Genomic DNA, 20,422 nt, shown 5'->3' with positions numbered 1-20,422 from the left:
AGCCAGATAATATTTTTCAAATACTTTTTTCCTTTATTTCTGTCAGGGTGCAGCCTTTGTAGAATTTGATGTACACCTTTCAAAAGATTTTGTGCCTGTGGTGTATCATGACCTCACCTGTTGTTTGACTATGAAAAAGGTATGTTGAAATTCTTTCATTTATAGTATAGATAGAAAGGTATTTATTAAATAGAGTTTGCGAGTTCATTTTCTTGGTGAGTTACTGCCAATCCCTGTCTGTCTCAAGCTTCTACAACATTGAGAGACAGGAATATTAATGTCCTAGAGTGTGGTGTCTATTGCTGAATTGGCTTTTTCATATTATCCAACAAAAGAACGTCCTAGGTGATTATCAGCCTGCCACTGTCTCTATACTGAGACAGCAGAGAAACCTATCAAGAGTGTTTTCTAGGCTCCCTTCTATTTCTGGTTCAAGCTTTTTCTCAAATTAATAGGCTAGTATGATTTGGATACAGTGGGAAGGGCCACAGTGAAAAATAAAATAGGAAGTGCTTGGGAGCCAGATAATGTAGGGCCTCCATCAAGGGGTTTAAATTTAGGAGCTAGGGAGATATGAAAGACTTTTGAGCCAAGAAGGGAAATGTTCAGAACTAAACTCCCAGATTAATAATTTGATACCTGATGTAAGGGGAATTTAAGAGGACAGAGAGTAGAGGCAAGTGGAACAGCAATGAGGGCCAAAGGTAAGGTAAGCCTGAACTGGAGTGGAGACAGTGAGAGTGGAGAGGAGGGCATGATAGAAGAGATTTGCATAGCCCATGGATAAATGATAGTGCAGTGCGGGGAAGGCCTGGGGAGGGGGTGGGAGGGGGTCAGCTGGGGGAAAATGGGGACATCTGTAATACTTTCAACAACAAAGATTTTAAAAAAGAGAAATCAAAGAGGGGCTATCATTACAGATCCTAAAGGTATTACAAGTATAATAGGAAATAACATGAATGACTTCATATTAATAAAATTTTTAAACAAAAAAAAAGAAAATGCATATAATTTCTTAAAAATTGTAATTGCTATACAAACATAATTGTGATGATTATATAGTGCCTAAACTTCAGTATACAAATTTGCCAAGTGATTTCTCAGGGACTTACACTACTAGGGTTTATTTGGCATTTTCTTTCAAACTGTATTAGGTGTTATTTTCCACTGAGTTGGTTTGAAGTTAAGGCTATTTTGCTAAGGTGTAACACTGCACCAGACACTGCATGTTGTAGAAGTAGATGAGAAGGCTCCTGGCTCTGCCTGCTAGCAGGTTCTAATCAGTCATTTGGGTTTGCATTACTGTGATGTATAGAAAGGGACCCTTCATTTCTGTGAAGTGTTGTTAGGGGAGGGAGGGAAGGAGGTGCACCTGTTAGATGACAGAAGTAGAATAACTTAACAGAAATGGAGCAGGTTGTTTTGGCTGTGGGGAAACCAACGCAAAGTAAAATGAGAAGGAATGGAGGGACTGGTAAAGGACCTTACTAACCGAGATGGAGATTAATGAATCTAGTTCGAATTTCTAAAAATCTGTTAGCATTAGTTGAAGCGTAGTATTGATTTCCCCTTATCACCAGACTTTGTTTCTCTTTTTCCTTCTTTTTCCCCCCTGTTTTTTTCTTTTAAAAAAGTATATTTTCTTTATTTTGCTCTTAAGTTGAATTTGGATAACTTAACTGGGGAATGAAAATAATGAATTGTATATATTTCTATTTTTATTATTATTATTTTTTAAACATATCTTTATTGATTTCAGAGAGAGGAAAGGAGGGGCAGAGAGAGAGAGAAATGGAAACATCAATGATAAGAGAGTCATTGATTGGCTGCCTAGCCCGCAACCCGGGCCTGTGCCCTGACAGGGGAATCGAACCCCGATCTCCTGGATCCTGGGTCGATGCTCAACCTCTGAGCCATGCCCGGCCGGGCTGTACATATTTTTAGTTTTAATTTTTAAGCTGGTATTTTCCAATAAAACCAATGGTTCATAAGATTATAACATGAATATAAGTTTTCCTTTCTGCTTGGCCGTACTCCCTTACTCTTAATAGTTTCTTATGTATTCTCCCAAAAAAGCTTTATACATATACATACTCATACATATATACATGAATGAGTATAAAAGTCAGAGTTTTGTATACTGGGGTGTGCAAAAATCGGTTTACAGTTGTGAGTATGCAAAACAGAGTTTATTCTTGTATTATTATTTATTTGTATTATAACTGTAAACCTATTTGCCCAGCCATGTATTTGTTGGATTGATGATTTATTGGTGGTACATTAATTCATTAAGATAGAGGTGCCTAAACAATGTGACATTTGATATGGTATTAAAATTTTAAAAACAGATTTGCTCAAGGGGAAAGTGTTTATAATAGATTAGAGTTCCTATTAAGTATTAGTACTTATAGCTAATCAGACATTTTTTAATAACAATTGATTTCTGTGGCTATTTTTAACCAAACTTAAGTTTAAAAGATTTAGAAAAGGCTAGAAACTTATTGACAGGAATTAATTCTTACACAATGCTTGCATGCTGATTTCCTAGTCATGTGGCATAGGTATGGTGAATAAAATATACACAGGATGGCAGGAAATAAAGGAAATCACTGAACCTCTGGCTTGTTTTCAGTGTTTTCAATGCCATAGCTTGCTTCCAGTGTTTTTTTTCTTCCAGGCATTACCACTTAACATTAAAAACAAAAGCCAGAATTTAGGAGCTGGGGGGTGGTGGTAGATAAGAAGGGCTCCTCTACGTGGGCTCACTGGTCATCAAGTAATTGTTCTCATCATTCAGTAAATTACAGTTTTAGGCCTGTCTAGAGTAATCATTCAGTAATAATAAGGGGCCTGTTTTTCTCTATGTTTCCTATTTAGAAATTTGAAGCTGATCCAGTTGAATTATTTGAAATTCCAGTAAAGGAGTTAACATTTGACCAACTCCAGTTGTTAAAGGTAGTAATAATAGCATAAAATGTAAATTATCTTTTAGTTTTAAGACTATTTGTACCTGTCTTTATGTGGTCATATTCTCTTTGCACATGGAGATGATATATTCAGCGTGCATTCCTGGACCCCATTGGTTTTTGCATACATGAAGGGGCTAGGCTATTAGTCTTTGGAGGCCATAGGGGCCAGCTCTTCTCATCCATAATCTTAGGTTGCCTCTGGTCTACTTTAGCCCTTCTTTATGTAACTCGCTATTTTACAATTGACCTTTTGTGCTATTGTTGGTTTTATACTTATATTACTGAGATCTTCGTATATTTTGTTATACCATGTGACTTTGTATGATCACCTTTCTGTTCCCATTAGACACCTAAATAAATGGCTGATTGAGTATAAGCAATTTCCTAACTTAATGATTTTATATTCTTCCCTAAGTGGGTATTTGATTATGATCTTACGTGTATGTGTGAACATATAAAATATATACAGTGGTTAGTGCTTATTCTTATTAAACTTAAAATTCTATACTTTATAGTTTTCTCTAACTTACTAGCTCTTCAAGTTATAGTTCTACAGATACTGCATATCTTCATAAAGTAAGGCTTTTTTTAATGATTGCATTTTGTGTATGTGTTTTCTAGCTCACTCACGTGACTGCACTAAAATCTAAAGATCTAAAAGGTATGTACAAATATGGAAACACTGTTTTTATTTCATAGTTAGCATATACGGTATTTCCTTATCCATTTTAACACACTTTTTGGTCATTTTAATGAATATAATACTGGGCTATCCAAATGTAATTTTATAAACATGAAAGCTTTACGTATATTAATCTTCAAATGTATATATGGCATGTATAGTAACCATGATTTTTTACTTTTATGAGTTTTCTTAGCTTGATGATCAGAGTTCTTTATAATTTAGTATCTTTCAACATTTCCAGCATTCTTCACATTACAAAGTAGAGAATTTATCAAGCATAGAATCTGGCTCCAGAGCCAGGAGTTTGAACCCAGCTCTATCTAATATTTATCAGTTGTGACCTTGGGCAGTTTACTTAACTACTGTGTGCCTCAGGTTCCTCAAAGATTGTCCTGCCTACAAAATCCCTTTGTAATTCTACTTTACTTTATACTCCCTTGGGACTTAATAGTCTATGCCATTCATTTGAAGCTTAATGATACTTTTTTTAACTCTTTATTTTTGTATATGTCCTATCTTTTCAGTTAGAATATAAACCTTTAAGGGCAGGGAAAATGTTTTTATATTCTGAGTCATTTATAGTATTCTGCATATAGTAGGTACTCATTAGATATTTATCTGCAGTTGTCATAACAGCACAGTTGAGATGTCTGTATGAAAAAATTGTAAAGGGCTTAAAGACTCAAAAAATTATCCCTAGAGCACAAATATGAATTAATAGACTTAGATATTTCATAACTGTTCATAATAAAATTAATTAAACCTCTAATTTATTCAACTGGAAAATTTTACATGGTTTGTTTTTTAATTTATAGTACATGGGCTTTTTTTTTTTTTTTTTTTTTAAAGAAAAGCTTGATACTAATTTTTTTTTCTTTTGGAAAAAAAATTATTCTATTTCTTGAGGTGGAATCTATTTTGGATTAAGCACAGTGGTAACCAAAGCATATTAGTAGCTGTAGATTCTCTTAATTTCTACCTTGTGAGCTGATTTTGATATTTCAAATAGTCTTAGCAAGATGACATAGCTCTTAATTCCATTAAGAAATAACAAATCACTCTTGTGACTACTTTTTTTAAAAAAGTAGTATTACAACTTTTATAAGAAAATAGTCACTGTTGGCGCCACAGACCATGGTGCTTCTATTTTTTTTTTATTTAATTAATTAATTTATTTTTTTTAAATCCTCACCCGAGGATTTTTTTTTTTGGAAAAAAACCCCAATTTTTCCATTGCTTTTCAGAGAGAGTGGAGGGGGGAGAGAGAGAGAATCGTCAGTGTAGAGAGACATATGGATTGGTTGCCTCCCACGCTCACCCCTGCTGGGGGATGGAGCCTGCAACTGAGGTACATGCCCTTGGCTAGAATCAAACCCGGACCCTTCAGTGCTCAGGCTGACACTCTAGCTACTAAACCAAACTGGCCAGGGCATATGGTGTTTCTATTAAATATTGTAAAATAATCTTCAAAAAGGATGCTTGTTTCAAAAATCGGGGGGGATAATTGTTTAATAAATACAAAAGCCTTCAAACACTACATATGAAGGGATTTCATAATTTGCATGTCTTTTTTTACCCTGAGAATTTAGGAAAAGATCTTAGTGATAAAATGGTATTTTATCTACTGTGTTTTTTTAATTTAAATTTTTCAGAATCGTTGGTTGAGGAAGAAAATGCTTTATCTGAAAATCAGCCATTTCCTTCTCTTAAGATGGTAAGTTCCTTAGGAAAACTGGGGCAAGGCTGTCTCATTAATTCTGTTATACCTGAATAATTAATTTTAGTCTCTTAAATGGGCACTAAAAAGTTTGCGTTAAAGGCAATATTAATATAAACTTGTCATCATTGATGCTTGTTAGAGAAGATACATTCTTATGTGGTGTACCTATGCTACTACCTTTTTTAAAAAAGAGTAATTAATCTGCTCAAATGAATAAAAATTCCCACCTCAACTGGTTAATTTGGTAAGAATAGGAAATTCACATATTTCTGTATATAAACAGGAAGGAGAGTGCATAGAAAGTGGGGTGGGAGAGAGATGTGATGGTAAGAGAGGCATTTTTACAATATTTTTAACTGTTCCTTAATTCTTGGAGAGAAATGAGATTCTCCAAAGAAAATAAAGACCCTGGTTACCTAAAATGAGACACAGATTTTAAGAATTTACTTAAAGTATAACAAAAACTGGCATGAAGACTTAAAAACTAGACACAATTTATAAGAGGAATCTGTTTGATAGTGTCGGGCAAGCCTACATGAACACCAGACATTTCTCCGTAGCCCTGCTGGCTCTGCTTTTTATTCTGCAGGCTCCATATCCTAACTTCTACTCTTCTACATTGTCTTTTCTTGGTGATGTCACCTATAGTAGATTTCTTTCTATTTTTTAATGTGAAAAACATCAACTGCCTCCTGCACAGCCCCCAGTGGGGATCAAGCCCAAAACCAGGGCATGTGTCCCAACTGGGAATTGAACTGGTGACCTTTTGGTTCATGGTTCAATGCACAACCACTGAGCCACACAAGTTGGGCTATAGATTACTTAGGCAAAAATGGGTCATTTCAATTTATCATGATTATTCACCCTACAAAAAGGATGCTACAAGAGACCTCCTATATGGACACTTAGTGCATTTAAAACATGATTTGAATAATTTTTCAGATATTTATGAAGCCCAGCTAAGTCAAGTCATTCTTTCTATTCCAAAATTCTGAAATCATTTGGTTCTTAGAAATCTCATGATTCCTAGGCTTGTGATTTCATAGAATAGAAAACAGTTTTTAAAAAAATTGTTTGTGAAAAGTTTGACAGTATTTGCTTAGCCAAATAAGTTAAACACACACACACTCATTCATTCACTCACTGCCATCACTATAATTAAATCACAGAGAAATTTTAAAACACAAAAAAAGCCAAATACAATCTCAGTATAAAGGAGGATCTTTCTGCAAATTTGATGTTTCGCAATCTCAACGCTAATATATACTGTTGACTTTAGTTTTCTAATTTTGCATTGGCTCAGTAAAAATGTGATGGGTATGTTAAATAAATATGGTTAAAGAGAAAAAAGTCAGAAGCCTCACACATACTTGAGTACAAACTCAGGTACTGTACTTTTTCTGCAGCTGGTTAGTATAGATCCAGGGCTAGTTCCCAGGTCACCAGACTCCCAAGCTATGTTCTTGCTATTAATTACATTGTTCTGTTAGTGTGCTTTATTTGCTGTTATAAAAGCAAATATCATATGTACTGTACATGTTAAATGATTTCTAAATTTTTGAAATAAATTGAAGTTAAAAACACAATCTGTTTCAAATTCCTTTTGCCCTGAGCATGTTTATGTATTTGCCTGGCCTTCATGTTTGAAGACTAAACAAGTCAGCTCTTTATAGGTTCATAACCAGGCTTCATATTTTCAATTTGATTTTCTAATGACACTGCCAAAATGGTTTATTGCAGAGTGTCAGATAACTTAGTTTAGATAAGTTGACACCATATTATTTGTTCATTTATATAGTCATAGCCTTATTTATGAGCCTTGGTATCATCTTTCTTTTGGAGATAACATCTTTTCAGGGAATTATCAACATGATATTGTTGGGAAGCACTACCTTTGAAACAAGTTAGGAACCATGGTTTTTCATATAACCATATCTTGGTATAGTAGATTGACATACTTGAATGAAATTCAGAAAACACAACAAATGTCTTCTTAAATCCTTGAGGTCACCTAAGTTATTACAGCTCACTTTGGATGTCCAGTAAAGTAATGGTGAAAAAAATTTTAAGTTAAGGATCCATCTTTGTGGTAGTAGTGATTGGTTTTCACAGATACTGCCTAAGACTACTTGCTTTTGCTGTTTAATTTCTTTGTCTCTCTTAATCAGTGTGGTTGTCAGTTTGAGTATGAAAGATAGTGGTTTATGCTGAAGGCACAAAACATTTACCCTTACTAGTGATATGTTTTCTCACAGATTGCTTTTTGTAATAATTTTGTTTTTCTTTTTTTTCTCTTATTCTACCATTCATTTCACCAAAAATAAAACAAAATTCAACACCAACAAACAAAACTCTAGGTTTTAGAGTCTTTGCCAGAAGACGTAGGGTTTAACATAGAAATAAAGTGGATCTGCCAACAAAGGGTAAGTAATTCTCTGTGTAACATGTTCTTCCCCCGTCCCCGTTTCTTTAAATGCATTCATTCCTATTTTTTTGTTTTAATGGAGTAAGTGAAACTGAAAACTTATTGTGGCTTCTTCCAGTAAGCACAGTGCTTTTAGACAGTTTTAATAAAACTTATTTTATACTAATATGTGAGTACCTAAAAGTCGTGATAAATGTATTATAGTAGAAATTCCCATTTACATGTATCTGCTGTGTGCATTTACATAGGTGGTTTCTGTGCATCCTTATAAGGCGAACTGTGAAAACAACGGCCAGGCAGATCTCTAGGACTCTGATTGAATTTTGTTTTATCCCCCCCCATCTGAACACATTTTAAATAATGTCCTAAGCAGTTTTCTTTTAGGTGCTAGTAGCTAGTAATAATTAACCAGGAAACGAAATTTCTGCAAGTGTGTTTTAAATCACTCCCAGATTTAATCATTCTTTTGTTCAACAATTATAGATTGAAAGGTTGCTATGGGCCAGGCATTTTCTGGGTACTGGGATCAGCTAGTGAACAAAACAGCCTAAAGCCTCACCTTCCTGGAACTTAAATTCTAGCCAAGCAGCTATTGAGTGTATCAGAATCAGATGGGGATATGTGTTACAGGGATGGGTGCATGGTAAGAGCGTTGGTTGGGTTGGGGTCAGTAGTGGTTAATTCTGGTATCATGATTGGGCAGCCAGAACAATATCCTGGAATTTGTTTGGGTCAGAATAATCCTAACTGCCCTCAAATCATGCCTGCTAAGTATTTATGATCAGCTGCTCCTAGTTAGCATAGCGAGTGCTCAACTAAAGTAATTTTTAGTTTTCTGAGCTTTTTGATTTATTTTAATGAATAAATTTATTTTAATTTTAATGATATTCTAATTAAAATATTTTATTTTTGAATATCAACAGGACTCTTGGTATTTTAGCTATATTTAGAGAATTATTTTTATTATTTGTTCAGGGTACTTGATATGCTTATGATCCAAAAAATGAGATATTTAACTAGCAATTCATAATTACCAGGTTTTTAAATTTTATTTTATTTTTATGTTTACCCTGCTCCAAATTTCTAGAACAGGGATATTCTTTTCTTTTTTTTTCTTAACTGCCAGCACCTTTATTATTATTATTTTTTTGTTAATCCTTACCCAAGGATATTTTTTTCTATTGCTTTTTGAGAGAGTGGAAGGGAGAGAGGAAGGGGGAGAGAGAGGAAACATCAGTTGGTTGCTTCCTGCACATGCCCCAACCGGGGCTAGGGCCGAAACCTGAAATCCAGGCACATGCCCTTGGCAGGGAACCGAACCCGTGACCCTTTGATGTGGGGGCCGACACACTAACCGCTGAGCCACACCGGCCAGGGCAGGATTTGGGGGTTTTTGGTAATGAGTTAGCAAATGAGTGGAGTCTTTCTGTCTTAAAGTTTATGAAGAGTATATAAAACTATTTAAAAAGTCACAATAGATTGCAAATTTCCAGTTTTAGCTTTTATTTGTTACCTTATTAAAACAAAAGTCTATTGATGGTACGTATAATTGCTTTGTCACAGCAAGTCACTTCATCTTTTCAGGCCTTTGCTTTTCTCATTTGTAGAATACGAGTTGGACTAGATGATCTTTTCTAGCACTGTGAGCCTCAGGTGGCTAATGACTTTTGTTTTCCTGTTTACTTCTGCATAGGATGGAATGTGGGATGGGAACTTATCAACGTATTTTGACATGAATCTGTTTTTGGATATCATTTTAAAAACTGTCTTAGAAAATTCTGGGAAGAGAAGAATAGTGTTTTCTTCATTTGATCCAGATATTTGCACAATGTGAGTAATCATCACCCTCCCCCAATACTCAGACTGTAGCTAGGACTTAGGGTATAAAGATTATGGTTGGAGGTGGGGAGGTGCCCAGACTTCACCCTTGATTTGTCCTGTCAGTCAAGTTATGTGTATCCTCACTTCCCTTCAGGACTACCTGCTGGGATACCCTTCACTCCTGTGATCTCCACGCCCACTAGGTCCTAATGCCTCATACCCTGTGTTGCACGTAACATCTTCCTTACCAAGTTGTAAGCCCTCAAGGGCTCTCTTGCTGCTCATTTCTGAGAACAGTTTAGCTCTTACATAGAATAATTAAATTTTTTAAATTTTTTGACTGAAATGCAATAGATGCATATTAATGGTGGTTATATCTCACTAATGGAATTATGCTTTTGGGGGAAGTGTTATTTATATATATATATATATATATATATGTATGTATGTATGTGTATATATATATATATATATATATATATATAATATTACTTTCTAAAGTTTCAAAACTATCTTATAATTATCTCCCCAATGAAGAGGCATTTTTTAAATTGTCTTTTTTAGGGTTCGGCACAAGCAGAACAAATACCCCATATTATTTTTGACTCAAGGAAAGTCTGATATTTACCCTGAACTCATGGACCTCAGATCTCGGACAACTGCTATTGCAATGAGTTTTGCACAGTTTGAAAATCTATTGGTAAGTTGTTTGAATTTCTTAATTATAATTTTTTTTTAAATGTTTTAGAGCAGCAGTAAATAAAGTTTCATGTTATGCTACACATCTAATTGGTTAGTTTTGATCTATGTATAACAAGCAGATAGTTCTACTTAAAAATGAGGGTATTAGATCTTAGAATCAAAAACAGATACATGAGCAAAAAATATATACTTCCTTGCAGGCCTAGGTTAGGTAAGTTTTGTAGTTGAGTGGGTTTTATGAATCATCTAAAATGGCTAGACTGTACAGTTGCTTGATAGAAAAAATTGTACTTTTTTTTTTTCCTGCCCACTCTACTTTGGAGAGCACTGATGTAGAGTATGGCCATTTAGCATTTGCAGTTAAGTTGCTTTTTCACGTGTAACTTATTTTTCTTCCATTAGGGGATAAACGCACATACTGAAGACCTGCTCAGAAACCCATCCTACATTCAAGAGGCAAAAGCTAAGGGACTAGTCATATTCTGCTGGGGTGATGATACCAACGATCCCGAAAACAGGAAGAAATTGAAGGAATTTGGAGTTAATGGTCTAATTTATGATAGGTATTTGTTTTTCATGAAAAATTTTCATGAACTGTTAGGGGAAAAGTAGCTTTTATTTTATAAAATTATAAATAATATTAAACTTAGTTAAAATTCTGTAGTTCAACCTGAGGTTTATCTTAACATTTGTCAGTGGAATTTTTCAAACTTTGGAATATACCACATTCACTTGGGAAGCTTGTTCAGGTGACTGCGCCCTAAGTCACCTTGGGGGGGGAGGGGGCTATCTGCCCAGTCTCTTCTCTCTACACCAACTTTCTTCATGATCTCATCCAGTTCTGTGGCTTTTCATACTTTTAGATATTTCTAAATTTTTATATCTCCAACTCAGACCTTTCCCTTGACCTCTAAACTTTTATATCCAGCTATAGACTTCCTGATTTCAGTATAAATGACTGTCTTTCCAGTTTCTCAGGCCAAATCCTTGGAGTCTTTGATGACTCTGTTCTTTATCTTATATCCCAAATTCAGTCAAACAATCTTGTTGATTCTCTTTAAATAAATATATCCTGAATCTATCTACTCACCATGTTTACTATTGTTACTCCCAAGGTGTCTCATTTCTCACGTGCATTATTGAAGGAGCCTGCTCACTGACCACTGCCTCTACCCATGCCTCCCTGCTGTCTGTCCTCAGCACAGCAGCCAGAGGGAGCCTTTTAAAACGAAGGCAGATCATGTCACTGCTTAAAACTCCCACCGTTTTCTGTGTCACCTAGAGTAGAATTCCAGGTCCTTATCTTCCCCCCATCCCCAATGTCAACATCTCCGTAAAGCCTTCCCTGAATGTCCTGATTCAGATAACCACCTCTATTCAGCATACTTCTGACTTTTCTCCATAGCATCTACCACCATCTGACACATGATATTTTACTTATTTTCTCCCTGGCCTCCCCCACTCTCACGTACGTAATGCAAACATAAACTCCATGAGGGCAAGACTCTTTGCCTGTTTTGTTCATTGCTGCATCTCCAGAGATTAGAACAATGTGTATACCGAGTAGGACTTCAGATATTTGTTGAACAAATCTTTCTATTCTTTTTTTATAAGCTCCCTGGGTGTTTATGATGTAAGTTTGAGAGTCATTAATCTGAGAAATGAAAAGATTGCTTAGTATAAAGAAATGGGTTAGGAAGGATGTTATTTACTGTTTGCTCATACTTGAGCAGCATCACGCAAAGAGTAAGTGATGAAATTCTTACCAGGCCTGCTTTAAAAATACTTGGATTTAGTTCATATTATTGTTTGTCCTATAAAGTTTTATCACTTTCTTAATAAAACTTTTGTTTTTTACTATTTTGTCTGAGTCTGGTTTTAAAATTGCAGCCCAGATAATGCTTGCCTTCTTAATTATTTTGTTAATTTTGCTTTAAGCAACAGGTTTCATAGCTCTCTTTTATATATATATATATATATATATATATATATATGTCTTTATTGATTTCAGAGAGGAAAGGAGAGGGAGAGAGATAGAAACATCAATGATGAGAGAGTCACTGATCGGCTGCCTCCTGCACGCCCCCAACTGGGGATCGAGCCTGCAACCCGGGCATGTGCCCTGACCTGGAATCGAGCCCCGATGGCCTGAATCCTAGGTCGATGCTAAACCGCTGAGCTACGCCCAGCCAGGCTCATAGCTCTTTTTAATAGACAATTCCAACTAATTAAAGGAAAACTAAAATTTTAAATCAACAATTTGAAGGAAGTGTTTGCTTTAGCAAAATTTTGAAGAATATTTTTTTGTTTCTTTGAGGAAGGAATGATTGCAAATGTTTTCAGGCAAGAAAATGTATTGTGAGGTTATACCATGTACGACTTTGTAGAGTACACAGACTTTAGGCAGATCCATCATCTCAAGGGCCTTACTTGGTTGGAGCCAAATACTGACACACGACGGAGAACAGGAAGGTGCTGTACAATATAAAAGGCACTAAAGAAAGGGAGTTCTTCCTAGCCTGGGGTCAATAAGAATAATTTTAAAGAGGAAGCATTGAGATGGATTTTGGAATGTGGTTAAATTTGCTTTGACAGGATATGAGTTTTAGGGGCTAGAACATGAATTGGGCAGGACTGTGTTGAAGCTGTGGAGGATTTTGAGGGGACACCCAACACTGGGTTCCTGCTAGTCTGAGGACGGGTGAGGTGGATTTGGTTTTTACCTTTGAAAGGTGTGGGGTGTTGGGTTTTTTAAATTTTAATCAAAGCAGTACATATATATGTATGCATAGCTATATATGTGTACGTGTGTGTATGTGTATATATACATATATAGCTTAACATATGTATATGTAATTTTTAACACATATATAAATATATATATATAGTTTAAAATTTTAAATAGTTCTATAAGGCTTATGGCTTACAATAAAAAGTAGCAGGCCGTGGCCAGGTAACTCAGTTGGTCAGTTGGTTAGAGCATTGTTCCGATATGTCAACGTTGAAGGTTTGATCCCTGGTCAGGGCACATACAAGAATCAACCAATGAATGCATAAATCAGTGGAACAACAAATCAATGTTTTTCTCAAATCAATAATTTTTTTTTTTTAAATGCAACAGTCCCCCACACCTGTCCCTTTTATTGTCTCTAGCTGAGTTACTATGGCCTAGTTTTTTTAGCTGTGTCTTCTGGTACTTAATGTGCTTATGCTATAATTTTTTCATTATCAAATTTAGACATTATATAGAAGGTTTTGAGTGATTAGTGATTCAGAGCCTTTCGTTCATTTTACACTGGGGAGGATTGTGATGAGGGTGGGTCTTTTAGTTCATCAGAAACTAATGTGTTCTCTCCTTTTCAAAGGATTTAGCACACAGTAGATTTCCATTTCATCATGGTTTTGTGATATATTATCATAGAAACCGGTACGTTTGATTTGCTGATATTTGGAATTTTTGCATTTATGATAATGACTGAGATGGCCTTTAGTTTACCTTTCTCGAATGGTTTGATTTTTGGTGTGGAGATAATACTTGCTTCCTGGCAATTTGGGCAATGTCCCCTCTTTTTATAAAAAATTACCGGGTCTGCCCAAATAATTTTTTAAAATGCACTAACACGTTTAAAGAACATTATCATTAGATTTTGAAGTCCCCCATGAACCTCTTCCTAACTCTATTCTCTTATCTCCTCCCTCAGATATAACTGCTTATCAAATTATTATTCTCTTTAACATTTTAATTCTTATTTCTGTCACTAAACAATATACCATTTAGTTTTGCATGGCTTTCATCTTTGCATGTAGCTATAATCTGTCCATCTTCATGGCTGTGTAATATTCATGGTTCTATGTGTCTATCATAATTTATCCTCCTATTTGAGAACATTTTGATGGTTGCCAAGTTTTTGCTATTACAGCATTTGCTGTAAACATTGTCAACCAGGTCTTCTAGAACACGTGTAAAGTTTCTCCAGGGCAATGACTTTCAAACTTTTTTGACCCCAACACAATTAGAGATGCATTTTACATTGCAACCCAGTGCACACATAGATAAGTGTATTTGCAAGCATTGTGGCTGGACATAAAATTCCACATTAGAAATCATTTCCTTCCAATTTTAAAAGTATTTCTCTGTCACCTTCACAATTCCTGTGTTGCTGCTGAGCATGAAACCATGTTGATTCCTGTTGCCGCACATGTGGTTTCTTTGTTTCCTGTCGGGAAGCTTGGAGAGTCTTCTGTTTGTCACAAGTGTTCTAAAATTTCATCGAGATGGGTCTTATGGGTCTGGTTTCACCCATTGTGCTAGAAACTTGGTAGCTCTTTTAGTCTGTTGACACATGTCCTTGAAAATGCAAAAAATTTCATGAATTATATTTTCAATTTGTCCCTTCCATTTTTCTGAGGTTTTTTTCCCTTATAGAAGTCCTTTTTGCATATTATATACTCTTGGGCCTGACTTCTAATTCATACCCTTTTTTTCTTCTTCCTACTTTCTATCTTTGTGTTTTTACTCCACTTAGAAAAATTTCTTCAACCTTCCCCTTCTGCCCATTCTAATGAGGTTTCCACATCTGCTATTGTGTTTTTTTTAATTTCCAAGGACTGTTTTTTTCCCCCTAATACTTTTTTCTGTATATGTAACATCCTGTTTTCATTTGATGAAATTACTATTTCTCTGAAAGCGTGAAGGAGGACATTTTGTTATTTTGGAGTTTTCTTCTCTTTTGCTCACTGTCTTATCTGTTAGTTTTCCTCAAATGTTTGGAAACCCTTAGTTGCTTCTCATAAGGAATTGGAATCTTAAAAGATTTTTGGAAGCTTGGACTGTGTTAACTTGGATTTCACTATGGGTGATCTGGGTGGCTTGTTTGATCATACCTCTGATGTCACTAGATTTAGAACTTTACTTTTTGGCTGATCAGATTGCTCATAGAAGAATCTAGATAAACTACCGAGAGGATCCAGGTCTGGCTGCCAGGGTTCTTGGAGCCACGTGGGGGCAGAGAGCTGGAAAAGGGAGGGCATCTTTGTGTGTAGCATTGGTTATATGTATGTACTATCTCTAATTCCCTAGTGCTGCTAGAGGTTTTGTAAAATGTCCAAACCCTCACCTGGTCTTGTCCTCTGTTCCAAGGCATTTCCTGTTTGGTTCTTGCAGTAACCTGTCGGGTGGGGGAGGGGCAGCCTCTGGGCCGAGAGGAGGGAGGGCGTTAACTTGCTGCTGCTCCAGGCCTCAGCCCACCCTCCCAGTTTCGGCCCCTTTCCCTGTCACTCCCAGTTCTGGAGGAATTTGGTGCTTTTAACTTGCCCTTTTCATTTTTCCACTACTACCTTGATTTGGCCTTTTCTGTGCTGCTAACACTTTATTACTTACCCATCTGTTTTCCAGCCTCCAAAAAGTTTGTTGCTGTGTCTGGTTTTTCCCATACTCAGGGATTTTTTTTTTTTCCTCTCAAAAATCCCTTTGCTTTCTTTTTACGGGATATGGGGGAAAGTGAAGTTAGATGCTTCCGTTCAGTCTGATTCCTTGACCCAGAGGTCACTTTTCATTCTCTTATATATGTCTTCTTTTAAATTTATCTTTATTGTTGAAAATATTACACATGTCCCCCTTTCCCTCCCCCATTGACTGCTTCCTCCCCGCTCCCACCCTCTGTTATATATGTCTTTAATTAACAGAAGGTCTTTGTTTTATAATAGTCAAATATTTAACCAGGTCAATACATATTTTCATCTGGTTTATGAACTTGCCCACTGTGACGTCATAAAGATTGCCTTGCAGTGCCTCCTGTAAGTTGCCTGGCTTTCGCATTTAAGCATGAAAGACCATCCTCCCTGCTGCTGCAGTGACAGTGCTGCCACCATCACCTGGGGTTTCTCTGTGCTTGTGACTCTGGGTACCTCTGCCAGCACTGCACAGCTTTAGCATAGTTCTCACACAGTGAGAAGTTCTCATCTTGGTCTTTGTGCTTTGAAGTCAGAGCTGGGTATCAATTCTAGCTCTGCCTCTAAATAGCTTCCGCCTGTGAAACAAGCGTTGCCAGTTGATTGACTTGGAGAGAAGATACTTAAAGAAGCACTAGTAAACTACAGATTGCATTTGCTGAGTCAGTTGCTTTCTAATCAGCTCTTTTGCATCAGGGGTACAAAAGGAAATGCTGCTATTCTGGATTATCAGAAAGATTGGGGAGAAGAGAACTATTTTTAAATAGAACTGATGTTTACATCTTAAAAAGGAGGGTGGGGGGCTCTTGTAATATGGATGTCCTAGGCATTCTGTAAACAAATTCTTCTAAATAGGTTAAGTCAGACTGGTCTTAAGTAAATCATGAAATTACCCTATTTTATGTGTTTTGTGTTTGTTTCATCATAGGATATATGATTGGATGCCTGAACAGCCAAATATATTCCAAGTGGAGCAGTTGGAACGCCTGAAGCAAGAATTGCCAGAGCTTAAGAGCTGCTTGTGTCCCACTGTTAGCCACTTTACTCCTTCACCTTTGTGTGCAGAGCCTGGTATCCACATGGATGCCAATGGCATTGATAATATGGACAGCGCTTAGCTTGTATCGGGCAGAGGCCATCTGGGGGCACGCACTGCTCTTCTGGGTATTACTTTTCATGAGCATTGTTTATCTATGCCTTTTAGGTTTCTCAGTCCAATGAAGCAATAATGAAGTATTTTACTGTTTCACTACAGTTCTTGCTAGAATTTCAAGTAGGCTATTTAAATCACTTGGCCAGGTATAATTACCAGTCAGCCTCTTTACAATGAGAAAATTTATTGGTTGGTAAATATTTTAAACTATATATGTAAACGGATAATGTTAATTAAACAATGTCCATTAAAAGCATAGCACTTTGAAATTAACTGTATAAATATCTCAGTTCTTCATTCAATCAGGTCTGCAATATTTAGCACTTGAGGAACATGACTATGCATAATTATACCTGACCATGGGAAAAACAAGTACCTCAAATGCATGCATTTGCACTGGTGATTCCAACTGCACAAATCTTTGTGCCATCTGTGTATATATGTATTTTTTACATGGATTGACATGCACATACACCATTTTCATTCAGTATGAACCTTGAGGCTGCTGCCATTTTCCCGTTTAACCAAACCAATGCCTGTGTAAACAGCCTAGAGGTGATCCCTGAAAACTTGTTTCAAAAGTTGTTTTCCATAAATATTAAAAATGCTGCAGGGTAATTTAATGTATAAAATATTAGAAGAAGTATGTATTGCATACTTAGTAGATCATTATGTATAAATTCTATTCAGTGCATGCTTTAGGTTTTAAGCATGAGATTGTACACGTTTACCGCAAGTCCTTGCATCTGTGGTGCTAGGTGAGTGTGAGAAGGTGTCAAGGACTGAAAATATTTTGTTGCCTAAAAAAAAAAAAAGCCTGTTTGCAGGCATTTTAAATATGTTTATTTTAAGTCTCTCTCACTACCTATCACGCACCGTTGCTTTATGGGTTTGTTTTGTGTGTGTGTTGTACAGTAGTTAAATCTCCATGCAGAAAAATAAATGTCCTGAATTCTCATATTAGTATCTTTATTGGTTAATGTATATCATGCATGTAATTTATTTAGCAATGTCGAAGATCTGACTAAATGTATATGCATGTTTTGAGGGTTATGCTAAGGTTTCTTTCATTAGAAGCATATTGTCTTTGGCATAACTGTAATTTAAAAGAATGTTAAATAAAATACACAGATTTATTTTCTTCATTATAAAATGAAATTGCAAGAAGGTGTTACTTTTGTAGACTTGGTTCTATAATGTTATTATGAGAAATTGGGATTTAGAGTCTACCCTAAAGGGATGGCTTATTTCCACCTACCTTTTACTGTGTGTTCTTCACGAGACAGCTTGTTCACGTATTGGCCTATTTTGGTCATAGCTGAGAACCTAAGACTAGGAATTACACGTTGTGTCTTTTTATCTTTTAAGCCGAGTGATGCACTCTTGGTCAGATCATAATTGTGTGACGATAACGATAGGCTTTGAAATCCTGTGGTATTGTGTTGGTAGCACTGATATGGAATGGAAAATAGTTTTGGAAGTGGAGCCTTCTGCCAGGGCGCCCTGTGTCACCCACTGAGTGGGATTGTCTAACCCTTGGTGCCCAGTAGGCACCTTTAGGAAACGCCCGTCTGCAGAGCTGTACAGTGCGGTTACCGTTACCTCGCGGTGACCTGATCGGCCAGCTATGCGCACCCCTGGTCTGCTCCTTGGCGCCTCCCTGTTCCTTCCACAGCCCAGCTCCGTTTTGAAAACTTGTGATCATAAGGGAAGGAAGGGGAAAGAGGAGAGGAGGCGGTGCAGACGGCTTCCTGAGCAGGGCAGTCCGCCGAGGAGCGTGTAAGCCTCACTGCTCCCTTTCCCGAAGGCGATTAGAGCACAGCAAGCGTTTTCCTGGGGCTGAGTCCAGGCCCACTAAGTCCAGGTGTCACTTGTCTCTGCCTGTCCACTCCGCTCCGGCCGCACTACCTGTGCTGGGCCCTGGCATGCAACGCGCCCTGTCTGTAGCCATATGCCCTCTGCTTCTTGCCAAATTCATTTCTCCTTGAGCCATCCGCCTCTGCCCTGAGCCGGGTGACTCTGTCCTCTGTACGCCGGGCCGTATGGCATGCCTTGGTCATATGCACCACAGGGCATCCGGGGTAGGCAGAGTTGATCAGGATGCCGACCCTTCAGGGGCAGGGGGCTTGTCGTACTCATTTTTATTTCCACAGTAAATGGAACAGAGTAGAAAATAAGTGTTGGAATTGCTGAGATAATATAATTTGTATCAAATGTCCTTTTGAATTAAGAGATTTAGTTATGTTTACTAAGAATGTAACCTTTGAATTGGTTTACATTTTGACAACTGGAACAGCTTATTGATGTCATAGCGGTATAATGTTAAACTCTATATTTTCTGGAAGTTGAGTGAAATGTTTGCTAAAATGCTGCCGTTCTTGGTGTTTTCTCCAGTCTGGAATTATGTGCAGTAACTGGCCGGGTGTAAGTGTGAGGACCCCGGCTCACGTCTGTGGGCAGCGCCTGGGGCTGCAGGGCCACCCCTGCACCTCCCGCCCGTCGTCCGCACGAAGCCCGTCTTCTCCCCGCAGGCCCCGTGCCTCCGCCTGCCTCAGCCCCTTGTCCCTGTGGGGAAGGCCTCCTCTGCCTTCCTTCCGTGTCCAGCTCAGGTGCCACCTACTCCGTAACACTTTCCTCAGCTTTTACCCAGAATCAGGATGCAAACAAATGCAGACAGCCTCTAAACCTCACCACTTCATTCCGCAGCCGAGGGAGTAAACCCAGAGGAGTTAACTGACCACGTTGGGACTCGAACTGGGTTTGTGACTTCGCTGTTCTTAAACTATGCTGCCTTCTGAATTCTCGTGGCGTTTGTCAGCATATGCTTTCTAAAGCCCGCCTTTTTATGTGCCTGTCTTATTTCCCTAATAAGATTGTAAGCCCCATAAGGGCAGGATTTCTCTGCATCTCTAGCACTACTGTAGTGTTCTACTTAGTTATGAACTAGATAAATAAATGGCGGTGGCCACAACCCTAGTTTCTTAATTCAGATTGCTTCACAGTATGCATACAATTTGGTGTGGCATGCTTGGCCATATTGTCGTGTGTGTGCCCACGTGTGCATGTTTGTTCATGTGTCTGCATGTGTGCACATGGAGTTCTCACTCTGCTCTGGTTGGTCGAGCGCACATATTTGATGGGTTGCTGTCAACCAGTTTTCTACTTTGTGCTGAATGAGGACATGGCTGGGAATAAGTGAGGACAGTGTGGGAATAAGGTATGGCTTTCCCCAGGCCCTGTTGCCCCTTCCGGAAAGTGCTGCCTTGGATAGGACTTGTGTGACCTGTGGGTGGCTGTCTCGTGAGTTCTGATGGGCCGTCATCGCCCTTTGTGCCTTGGCGCTTTCTCTTCACGGCTTGCTAGCATTTTGTTCACGCTGTGACTAGTTTGGTATTCTAGGTAGACAGTGGGGTCCTGTTCATTTAATTTCGATATAACTGATTTACTCTTGCATTTTAGGTTTGGATCATGTACTTCTGGTGTAGAAAGCAAAGTA

At 37.5% G+C, this 20,422-nt stretch overlaps 1 protein-coding gene across 1 annotated transcript in view; it reads left to right on the top strand.

Annotated features, from left to right (window-relative positions):
* Positions 1-19,902, top strand: part of GPCPD1 (glycerophosphocholine phosphodiesterase 1) — a 47,092-nt gene extending 27,190 nt beyond the window's left edge. Inside the window, exons 11-19 of the mRNA XM_016212052.2 lie at positions 47-139; positions 2,878-2,955; positions 3,591-3,630; positions 5,307-5,368; positions 7,732-7,797; positions 9,493-9,629; positions 10,185-10,320; positions 10,725-10,885; positions 16,702-19,902. Of these exons, the coding sequence (XP_016067538.1) occupies positions 47-139; positions 2,878-2,955; positions 3,591-3,630; positions 5,307-5,368; positions 7,732-7,797; positions 9,493-9,629; positions 10,185-10,320; positions 10,725-10,885; positions 16,702-16,891 (963 nt within the window). The 3' untranslated portion in view covers positions 16,892-19,902. The remainder of the gene's footprint in view (positions 1-46; positions 140-2,877; positions 2,956-3,590; positions 3,631-5,306; positions 5,369-7,731; positions 7,798-9,492; positions 9,630-10,184; positions 10,321-10,724; positions 10,886-16,701) is intronic.
* Positions 19,903-20,422: the final 520 nt, after the last annotated feature.

The sequence above is a fragment of the Miniopterus natalensis genome, chromosome 7 (genome assembly GCF_054644295.1).
Source record: "Miniopterus natalensis isolate mMinNat1 chromosome 7, mMinNat1.hap1, whole genome shotgun sequence".
Lineage (NCBI taxonomy): Eukaryota > Metazoa > Chordata > Mammalia > Chiroptera > Miniopteridae > Miniopterus > Miniopterus natalensis.
This window is presented reverse-complemented; position numbering and strand designations above follow the sequence as displayed.